Below are 11,657 nucleotides of genomic sequence, written 5' to 3' on the forward strand. Positions count from 1 at the left end.
GTAAGTCTCTTCTGTCTTTTGTGCAGCTCTATTTTATTCCTTCCTGGAGGCTTGAATAAAATGGGTTTGGGGTTTGGTATTATTTTTTTGTCTTAAGGCAAAGATTGGTTTATTTTATCACAATAGGTGAGGAAAATAAATAGATATTTAATTTTATTTCATTCATCTAAAGGTGCTTAAGTGGTATGTTGTAGTACCAGAAAAGCAATTAACATGTAGAGGTGCAAGACTGCCTTAAGATGGAATCACAAGAGGTGCCAGAGCACCTGTAAGAGTGGACAGATGTATTATTCCCTATTTTAGTGTGTGCTGACAAATGCAGTTTGTTTGCAGAGTCTTGATAGTTGAGTTCCAATGACCCATCATTTTTAACTGTAACATTGGCATGTTCACAGTAGCCAAGTTCTTGATTGTGCAGTGTCCTCAGTAAATTAATTCAGATTATTGAACAAACCCAGATCTTCCCGTACCTGTGTAAACTTGTCAGTCTTGTCCTGATAATTTTGAGTGAGAGGGGAGCTATTCAGGCACAGGGATTGCAGCCATACCAACTTGGTGCTTTCCCAAATGTTGTATTTCTGTGTTATGGAAATAACAGAGAATTTTGAGGCCTTCGTGTGTGAATTGTTCAAATTGTGAATTGTTTACCAGTAGCAACTTTTAGAAAGCAATGTGTTGTGTATTGCTCATGTCTGTAGCCTAAAAAGTTTGGAAACTCTTCTTTAGGGAAACCTGGATGGGTCCTTGGGCAGTGAAGGTGATGAATGCGGTTTATGGCAAGAAAAATAAATAAGGCTTTCCTTTCCCTGGTGATCCTTTGCTCCAGCAAAGGTAAATGGCAGCACGTGGCAGTGATTGATGGGGTAGCTGATGTCTTGGTATCCATAAGAGGCTGAATTATAACTTAACCTTTCCCTGGGTCTGTTATCTGTCTTGTTACACATTTTTCATGAAACCTGAAGCATCTTCGAGACCCTTCAGACTTCTGGGAAATTCACTTCCAATTGACTTGAAGTTCAGAAGTTACTGGGGGAGGACAGAGCAACCAGCCTCGTAAATAAATCTAGTGGGTCTCTTCTTGCTCTTAAAAGGAATTGCTGGGCAGTTCTGATAAACCAGCTGTCTTTTCTCGAGGGTTGCCTGAATTTATTTCATGTTTAAAACTTCTGCCCCGTTTGGTGGCCAGCTGAAAAATCCCCAAGGCTTGGGAAACACATTTGTGTAGAGAGGGGCAGGACGAGTGGAATTCCTGTCCTGCTCTGAGCCCGTGCCAGCCTGACCCCGATAGGCAGGGGAAGGGCAGATCCATCGGCCGCTCTGCTTTCCCGCAGGACAGCGGGCTGGGAACAGGAGGACACGGCTCAGTGGCTTTGGCAGGGGATATCTGGTGCTTCTCTCTCCCTGCAGAGCTGTTGGAAGGGCTGGGGGTTGTAAGGGGAGGCAGCTGGAGATGCTCTTCCCCTGCCTGTTCCCCATGGCAATTGGGGCTCATTCATTTGCCTCCCCATGCGATTCCCAGGATATGGCTCTTGAAGCCAGTTCAATTGACAGTAAATTCCTACCAGCCTCGCTGTAGGACTGCAAGTTGAACATCATTGCTTTAGCATAAATCTTTACAAGAGATGCTAATGTTTGGTTAAAATATGCAAATATTTACTGACTTGTCTACTGTTTGTCAGCTTGGCATGCGAGACCTTGGATCTGATCCTTCTGTCTTGGCAGACATTGGGAATTTTGCCAGTAACATTAATAGGAACAGCATTGTGCCCTCTAATCTGTTTGTTTATGAAGTACAGCGAGAGTTATCTGGCTTGATGCTTTACAGTGATTTAAAAAAGCATATGTTTGAAATTTTTGGGGGAACTGTCACATGCTTCGACTTATCGTTATCTTGGTGTGTGGACCCTTTGATTCCATCAGACACATCAGTAAGCTGTGAGGTTTGGAAGTGCACAGTCATGAGTTAAACTGCCGTGAAACACTAGAATTTTGGTTCATGATGTTCTCTCCTCCTACAGTGATTTTTAATTTGAAGTTGGACTCATCAGACTGGAGTAGTTCTTCAAAGCCTCCTGTGCACCAAGCAGGGGGAGTGTTTACTTGGGAATAAATGACTGGAGATCACGTTGTTTATCACTCTTCCTCCTCAAGCTGCCCCTTCTGCCTTTCCCAGCTCCAGAGGGGGAATGTGCAGTTTTATTTGGAGATCGGATTTTAGTGGCTCTTTTCATGTTTGCTTACAAAAATCCCCTTGGCAAGAAGGTGAAATGCTCGTTGGGAATATGGAGCCTGAAAATCATTAATTGTAGAGGGGAAAAAAAATAAATCCCTCCCAGCTTTTGAAAAAACCACCAAAGTTTAAGTTGCAGCAGTTGGAACGAACCAGACATTTGAAATGATGTTTTGGGGAAGATAAGATGAGCACAACTTGGCCTTCAAAGAAATGCAAGATCAGGAAGTTTTCTTCTCCTTAATGGGAGGAGTTTTTTGGAGGTACAAAGTATGATGCCAGATGATATCTTTAGATATATGTTTTCTTAGATTTGACCACTTATTTCAGTTGTGCAACTTCAGATAGTGGGAACATGCCTGTTTACTGTTTCCCCAGTATTTTGCAGATGTATTAAACTTTGCTATTACAATAAATTGTTTCTCAAATTTAAATTTAGAACTCTTCTGGAATGTGGCTCTCCAGGCCACACTGAGAAAATGAATACTCCTGACATCTATTCTGTTATGTGTTTATTATTTTAATTTCAGTTTTATAGGCAGAAGTGAAGTGCAGAAATAATTTGCTCAGTTTTGCAAGGAGAGTTGGGAATAGGGTGCAGACCTTGTGATACTTCAGCTTTCAATTCTTAATCTGTAATAAATTCTACTGTTAGAGTAAATTTAGAAATTCCAGTTTTACATCTGAAATTTTTGAAAGTACGGAACTGAAAGGAGAAATTTCTTTTTAAGAAGTGTCTCCATCCCTTGGCTGTTAATGATTCTGTGACTGTTTTAAGTTTGGGAAAGACCTCCAAGAGGCAGTTGAGAAAGTCCCATCTTTGCCTTTTACGTGCTGGAGAAGAAGGGCTGGGTAATGAAGCTTTCAGCTGCCTGTCAGGGGGGCTGGCCAGGTCAGTTAGGATGGGATCTGTGTTTAATCAGTTCTTTGGGAATAAACACACAGAAGCTCTGCTCAGGCTTTTGGTCAAAGGAATTTTTGGTTATATGTCAGCCAGGAAGTGAGGAAATCAAAATTACAGCAGAGTTCATGGAGTCCTCTATTTTCGGTCCCTCAGGAGGAAAACAAAATGTACATGAGAAAAACATCAATTAACTGTTGTATTGCTGTGGAAGCAAATCCCAGATCTGTAAAATACACTGTGGCCTCAAATGTTAGTGAAGTGGAAGCCAGTGTAATTTTTAGTTGTATGTACAAAGGATCCTTGCATACACAGCTGAAGAATACCTAACATTTATATAATTGAAATTATGTGCTCAAGTGATCCAGCTGAATCTGTCACAGAATTACCTAATGAATGGATTTACTCACATGTATGGAAATGCAAAACCTACTTGCCTATTCCTATTTTGGTTGAAAGTGGGGGCTTATTTTTAGCAGAAAAAGAAATATGTGGATGAATGAGGTAATATTTTGCAAGGCTGTTATTAAGAAAGAGGCACATGTCACAGATTTGAACCAGAATAACTGCACAGTATTCCTGCTCGTGTTCCTTCACTTTTGGGAAGATATTGTTGTACATAAGTTTTTATATTAGTGTTGTAAAAGGGAAGGGGGTTTAAGTAAAAATTGTCTTGAAAAATCAATATTCCTTTATGTTCTTATTTTGATAATGAAATTTTGAGAATGAAAGGGAACACATAGAACGCTATGCTGAAAAGTCTTGTTTATGTTTCTCCTGTGTGTTGGCCTGTGTTAATGGGAAAAGTGGGAGAGTGGATTATTTTTCATATGAGGAAAATGCATTTATTGGATTTCCAGATTAAATTCTTGAAGTTACTTCACCTTTGGTTGCAAATCTGAAAATATCAAGTATGAAGGAAGCTTTCAGAAGTGAATTTTTGAAGTGGACTAAGATAGTCATGTGAGCTAATTGTAACAGAAGATCTGCAATCACAAACACTGATAGTCTGCTGCTTGCTAAAAGCAAAGGGGAGAGCTCTTACATTTTTTTCCTCTTTCAGTTAACACTTTTTTGTGAAGTCAGCTTTAAAGGGCAGTGTCTCTAGGGAGGTGTGTCATGTATTTAAATGTTATGTTAATGAAGGGAGAATGTGGGTAGGGATTGTGGGAGTGCTTTGCTTTCCTCCTGGTGGTTCAGATGCGGATAACCATTTGTCTCAGTTTATTGGCAGATGTATCTGTCTGTATACGGATTTTTATTATAACTCAATCCCCCCAAATATTTACTTTAAAATGATCTAAGAAGTTGTGTTGGTGTGCCAGGGGTATCTAGGTTTTCTCGGATGTAAATGTAAATAAACCAGCCAAAGGCAGAGACAAGGGGTTGCTTTGCTGGTGATCTCCTGGGCTTTGTCCTTCCTCTTTGTCCATCTCCATCGGGCTTCACCCAGGGAAAGTGGCTCCTTCTCCTGAGTGTAGGAGAGAAGTCTGGAAAAGTGTTGTGGAGTACATGGCTTGGGGGCAGAGCAGGTGGGGGGTGAGTTGTGTTCCTTCCAAAGCAAAGCTCGTGTTGCCATTCAAGACCCAAAAGCCTTCTCTGAGTGTTTAAACCCAGGCTGGCTCGAACATTTGGAACCACAATTACATCCTTAAAATCAGCCGTGGGCTTAAATACCTCCTGGAATTAGCATGGGAACCCGGAGCTGGGAGAGGAGGAGGAAAGGCTGGGAAGAGAGGAGTTAGCGAGGAGGAGCTTGGGACAGGAAATGTGAGTGGCACAGCACGAGGGGGATGTGATGGATGCAGCACCTCGAGGCGGGAGTGGCAGTTGGTTGGCAAGTCGGCAGTGCCATCACCCAGCTAACCCACGTTTTATCATCCCCTCTGCCCCGCTCTAGGATTTCTGTCCCTGAGTCATGGCAGACAGAAGACCAGAGAAGTCATGTGAACAAGCATGTGAATCCCTTAAGCAGCAGGATTATGAAGTGGCAGTGAAGCATTGCACAGAGGCTCTCCTTGCCCTCAGCCAGTTCCCCCCCGCTCAGCTCCCGGAGCCCTGCCAGGCACAAATCGACCGCATCAAAATCGAGACTCTGCTGTATAGAATTGCTTCCTTTTTACAACTTGTGAGTGTGACTCTTTCATAGTATCTAGTGAACAATCACGTGCATCGTCGAGATTTGAATGAAAATTCCAAGTTTTCCTGGGATTGGCGTGGGGGTTTGCCGCAGAATCCCTCTTGTTAAGGCACACACGAGGCTTCTCTCTTGTAGTTTTTCCTTGATGTGTTTATTTTTCAGGATTGGAACTGCTTAGTGTGGGTCTCAATCACAGTTCTCTAAACAAACGAAGAAAAAATATCAGTTTGGGTTTCAATCACAGAAAAAAAAAAAGACTTTAAACATTTTTTTTTAAATATATTCCAGGAAGGCAAAAGTATCTGAGGTTTAGGGTATTGCGTTTGCATGCTATGCTGAATTACATACCAAATTACCTGAGCTTTAAAGAACATGAAATTAAAGTTCCTGCAAATATAAACACTTAAAAAACAAAGTTAAGAAATGCCCAAATCCGGGTAGCTGGTGCTTGATACCCAATTTAGCAACATTTGCATAGATCTAACATTATTCTTTTAATTATTGATCCTCTACTTGCTTTGCAGTGCTAGGCTAGAGCATAGCTGGTGAAACATATAACTTTTAGATTCTGGCAGATTTTTACTGGAAATATGAACACTGGGGTGTTGGAGAGGTTTGTCAATGCAAGGCAAGAAGAGGCACAACCCTGAATTACAGGTTTTCCCATTGCCAAATTCCTGTCCTTCCTTTAAAGCATCAGAGCTACAGTTTCCTTAAGGAAAGGACTTTAGAGTGCTTAAGAAAAAAGCTTTTTCTTACCTGTCTGGAAATGTTATTGCAGATTTCCAGGGGCCTTGTCCACCCCAAATCTTCACTTGTTGAGTGTGAGCAGTTTCAACCCAGGTGGGAGAGAAGTTTGGCCAAGTCCTAAAATCTTTCTGGGCAGCTTTAAGATGAGTCTTGCCCATGTGATGAGGGAGTGTTTTTAAGCACTCTTTAAATAAATTGGATAACTGAGTGTGCAAAACAAGATTTGGGGAAGCTCTTAAATTAACAGGCTCCTCAGGGAAGAGATTCAGAAATAACTAAGGCTGGTTTTCCTACTGGAAGTTGTGTTACTACAGAGTTGACTTCTCAGTTATTCACATAAACCAATATGCAGGTTGGTGTTTTAGAGTATTTAATGCATTTCTGATATCACTCTTTGAAAAGCCTGTGAGGCTCCTATCTGGATGTTCATCATAGTGATATTATCGCAGGAATTTTGGAAAAGTACTTGTAATCAAACCCTTCCTGCTGAAGACATGAGTTATATAGGTATGTAAAGGCTTAAAAGGGAAAGAGGAAAAAAAAATTCCAAATTTTCCCTCTTGTTTTACTAAATGAAATAATCTTTAAAAATCACCACTGATAATACAGAGTAAAATACATACCTTAAAAAAATTCAACACAACCATCTTAAGTGCAAGTTTTAAAAAAACAAACAGTGGCTAAAACAATAAGTTTTGTGCTTTTTTTTCCGAAGTGGTGTGAGCCACCTGCAAACATATAAAACACACACCTTTGCCCATTCATGTTCCTCTTTTAAAATGTCCTTTTGCTGAGAATCAAAAAAAAAGTCAGCATTCTAAGAATGAGTTCTATTATAATTGACTTCTGTTCTTTATGTGTTCCACCCAGGAAAAGACAAGGTAATGGTTTCTAAAAAGTTTTAAGAAACTTGTAATTCAAGCATGTAGTTGTTTATGCTAACTGGAATAATGCTATTTTTAAACTTTTCATGTTTTACTTTTCAGAAAAAGTATGGGCAAGCAGATGAAGACTGTAGGCATGGTATGCTTATTTCTTTTTTTATTACCTAGTGTTTGAATTGCAGTCAGTTGTCTGAATTTTTAAAACTGATGCCCAGATTTGTTAGTTTGCTAACAGTGGTTTTTTTCCCTAGTTAAAATTATGTATCTGCTTTATGAATTTATTTTTTTTCTCCCCTTAAAGAGAGATCTCACTATTTTTTAACTCTTCCTCGAGGGCCAGAACTCAAATACGTGTCTTTGGTGCTATTTGGCTAATGGATATTTTAGTACCCACATAAAGGACGAGCTGATAGTGTCAGGATTCATGTGAGGATAAAAACAGCTGATTGTTCTGCCTTTTTTCCCAGGGACATGGTGGATATTTTGGTTTGCATTTGGGACTCGATTCAGAGAAAATCAAGATGATGTACTTACATTTATTCCTATTTGTTAAAGCTTCCAAATGTGCACATGTCATGTTGAAGCTGAGCCTTTCATATTTCCCTGCCTTCTTCAGTTGGGGTATTTTTAAAGGAATTAACCCTCCTGCCTAATCTGTGTTGTTCATGTATAATGCAAGTGGTTCAGAATTCACTGAGAACTCCTTACTGAGTTTGGAACAGAGTTTGTCAGTGAGATTTGGAGAGAAAAGGTGGGTAGATCCCACCTTTCAGTTTGTAGTTCTTTAGCTACTCTTGAACATTAAAGGATATTTTTTCAGATCACAGTTTAGTTACACAGGCTGTGACCCACTCTTCTGAAATTCCTGTGCTAGCAATGACAATCTTTAAATTGTTCCTTTCAGGCTTTGTGGTTTTCATATTGTCTTTTTTTTTTTTTTTTTTTTTTTTTTTTTTTTTTTTTTTTTTTTTTTTTTTTTTTTTTTTTTTTTTTTTTTTTTTTTTTTTTTTTTTTTTTTTTTTTTTTTTTTTTTTTTTTTTTTAATGTATTTGTCTTTATTGATAGTCAAGCCATAGTTTGGGGAATTTGTGGGGCTCTGCAACCTGCTTGTGAAGGTCCATAAAACTCGACTGAGAAAAAAGAACTTGCCTTCTGTAGGTGTAAAATTAAAGTTTAACAGATTACAAAGGGCCGAACATCACTTAATCAGTACCATTCCTAAAATAGCCTGAAAAAAAAAAAATTTTTAAAGCTTCTTTTAAGTGTTGATCTGTAAGGGTGTAATATTCTGACTAACCTCAATGTTGTCTTTCATTGGTGGCAAATAAAAGACATATGGAAAGCTGAATGATGGTTAAAGGAGGTAGGAGGGAAATGCTGTTTAATGAAGAGTGTTCTCATTGATGAGCTCTGATGGGTTTGTCACAGGGGTGACATTCAGCTGTGGGACTTTTTCTTGGCATGTGTGTCAGTTGTCAGGATCTCAGAGGAACTGTCATGGTAACTGCTTGTCATCTCTCACTGGACCAGCAGAGCAGTGGGTGGAACAGGACCACTGATCTCTACCTTTTTTATTAAAATTCAGAGGAAAAAACAGCTTTGAAATTTATATTAATGACAAAGAAATAGCACCCAGTTTAATCACACCAGCATCTTCTGTAGGTATTTTTTCCAGATCTAAAACTGAGGGCATTTTTCAGCTTATTTATGCCATATTTGTGTAGGTATATAAAAATGTTATGTGTATGTTTTCACATATATATATATATAAAATATATATGTGTACATGCACACCATGTTTTTATGAATATGAGAATGAATGATTTGATTGTGTTTCTTCATGATCAGTTGTAGCCCAACATCTGACATTGGGAGTATCTGCATTTATGATCCCAAAAGGTCTTAGACCACCTGATATGCACAGGGTCTTTTTTTTTATAATAGGCAAAGCTTTATTTGAGCTGCTTTTCAGTCTTTTTACAAGACTTGCTGTGTTGCACAGTTTTATTTGACCCTGAATGATCAGTACCTTTTGGAGTAGCAGGAGAAATGCACGTTCTTTGTAGCGTGCTGAGAATGAGGATTATTTGCAGTCTGTTCAGTGATTCCACCAATCCTCACCAAAAGGCACTGGTTAACGTGTTGCAGCTTTTCATGTGCAGCTGGATGTGTTAGCTGGGTGGTGTGATGCAGCTAATGATATGAAATATCATAATTGCAGATCTAATCTTGGAGATGAAAATAGCAAACTGTCAGCCACGTTGGAGCTATTTCTGGCTCTGCTGCTTCTGATTTGGGAAGTTCAGTTCTATTTTTGGGAATGTGGTCAGTGCCGTCAGAGTGGTGAATTCAGACTGATCTTGGAGGCACTTTCTAAGCAGGGGTTTAGTTCCCATTGCAGTTTGAAGAGATGTGGAGTTGTTTTTATGTAAATGTTCCGTGGGGCTGGTTTTTCTGGAGTCTTTCCTGCAATTTCTGTTCACACCATGTGAACGTTTGTGGAGTGAGGAGTTCTGGTTTATTATTCTAAGATGTAATCCTGAAGTTGTGGTGAATGTAAAATTCCTGTTTAGCACTAAGAGGGGCTGTTTGCATCTGCACCAGTAGCAGTACAAACACAGATGTTGATGTTGCCTGCGATAAGAGTTGTTTCATAATTCCCTAATTTCAAACAACTGTCCAGCTTTCTTTTCAATTCACATGCTTAAGCTTGCCAGCTTTTTAGCAGCCTGGCATTTCATTTTCTGGACAGGTAATATATGTGATTAAGTGTTGCTCCTGCTTGTCTGGAGCACGGCTGTGCTGGGAAATAAATCCCGTCCCTCTTGGAAGTGTCGAGGAAAGTGTCTGCGTGTGACCCAGTGCTGGGAAGCATCAGGAAAGTTTTCTGTCACGTGGAGCCTGTACATTTCTGCTCTCACAGAATCCTTCCTATACCCTGCACTTCACAGCAGAAGTGAATAAAAGGCCTTTTAAAGGAGCAGGAATTGCCCACGAGGAGGTTGGCTATTTTTGGAAACGCCAGGGCATGTTTTCTGTGAGCATGAATGGACCTTCCTGAGCATGTTTGTGTTACTCAGAGCTTGTTGGTTGCTGTTTCTTTTTCACCTTCTCTGTAAGAGGAGGTCCTTTGTGTCTGTGTCAGATATTTGAATCTACCATTGCCATATTTAATTTCTGTCCATTTTAGCATGTAAACATGACAGCCTTTTTTGAGCTCATGTGCAGCATTTCTGAGACGGTGCGAGACACGTTGTCAAGTTACCATTAGACCAGAGCGAGTAATACTTAATTTACATCCAGCAGTTGTCTTTCCATGGGTTCAACCCGAACTTCAGACTTTATTTTCCTGTTAAAGGTGAAGAAAACTCTCTCTATTTGACTCAGCTGTGTGGTGTGATGATGCTGATGGCCACTGATTTATGTTGCAGTGCTGGGAGAGGGGCTGGCCAAGGGCGATGGACCTTTCCGTGCAGTGCTCTGCTGCATGCACCTCAAAGGGAAGCTGCAAATTGTGTCTAATGTTCTTTCCAAATCACTGATGGGGGAATCACTGGTAAGTGGGTTTTTCTGCAGTCTGCATAACTTAAAAAAAAAAACACCCAGTTTTGTATTCCCTTCTTTAAAAGACGTGTTTAACAACAAACTTCCGAGCGTACGGTGCACTGGCAGGTGGCAACAAAAAATGATTTGTAGGATAAAAAGACAAATATATGGGCACACATATGTCAGCAGGATGCCAGCTTGTTGCATTACCAGGCTTTCAGGGTCGTTAGGGTTTTGAAAAGTTTTTTTCGTTGTTGTCCCTGAATCCTCAGGGAATGCAAAATAAGTTGCATATTTGGGAGATGGACCTTTTCTGAGTTGCACCTGACCCCATTTTGTAGGACTTCAGGAATTTTAGCCATTAAAACAGAAAAAAATACTGATTGGATTTTTTAAATAACTGGCCCATGATAAGTTGTAAGACATAAAAAGCTTTTCAGGGGAAAAAAGAAAAAAAAAAGCTTTGCATTTCCAGACAAAGATAAAAGTTTGAGTTCAAAGCTTCTACTTTCCCCTTGAACTGTTAAAACTTGTGAAGATGCTTTTAACCCCATACATGTAAGTAACTGTTCTGACTCATGTGGGGAAAATTAGGGACACGTGTAAGTCTCTAAAGAATAGTGTTCTTTTTACTTCTGTGATCTGGATTAAATAGGCAGTTCATCCCCAGGAGCTGCTGGTCATGCTAAACCCAGAATCATGGGCAGAGCAGGGGCAGGAGCAGCTCTGGGCAGACCCAGAGGAAGGTGTGAGGGACATTAGAAACTCTTAGGAAAACCTATAGTTGGATCATGTCTCCAGTCTCTTGGTGCTTAACTGAATCAGTAGGTTGTTTTTTTGGAATCCTGTTTGTCTGTCTGGTGTAGATCCTGAATTCCCACCCCCCCCATCCTCAGCCACTGGCTATTTTTACATAAAGAAAAGGGTTTTTTCTTTGTGAACTGGTGTTTTCCAATGAAAAAAAAATTCTTCCCTGAAAAATTCCTGGTGAGGTTGAAGGAAACTTGCCTTGAGGGAAAGTCAGTAAAATAGGCTTATTGCAGGGAATGTACAGTGCCCTTGTTTGGAGCTGCTGTTGTGCAAATAAAGGTAGCTTTGTATAGAATTCCAGAGTGTCATCCCAAAGCAGAGTTTGAGAGGTTTTTACAAGCTTTCAGGTTGTTAGACACAGTTGTTTTCAGTAGGAATATTAAAGTCAGCAACCGA

At 39.9% G+C, this 11,657-nt stretch overlaps 1 protein-coding gene across 1 annotated transcript in view; it reads left to right on the plus strand.

Annotated features, from left to right (window-relative positions):
* Positions 1 to 11,657, plus strand: part of HELZ (helicase with zinc finger) — an 85,807-nt gene that overhangs the window by 11,169 nt on the left and 62,981 nt on the right. The window contains exons 2-4 of the mRNA XM_027890364.1: positions 5,032 to 5,259; positions 7,008 to 7,044; positions 10,337 to 10,461. Coding sequence (XP_027746165.1) covers positions 5,050 to 5,259; positions 7,008 to 7,044; positions 10,337 to 10,461 — 372 coding nt within the window. The 5' untranslated portion in view covers positions 5,032 to 5,049. The remainder of the gene's footprint in view (positions 1 to 5,031; positions 5,260 to 7,007; positions 7,045 to 10,336; positions 10,462 to 11,657) is intronic.

This window comes from Empidonax traillii, unplaced genomic scaffold, assembly GCF_003031625.1.
Source record: "Empidonax traillii isolate 1590-97213 ecotype Southwest subspecies unplaced genomic scaffold, ASM303162v1 scaffold286:size1162393, whole genome shotgun sequence".
Lineage (NCBI taxonomy): Eukaryota > Metazoa > Chordata > Aves > Passeriformes > Tyrannidae > Empidonax > Empidonax traillii.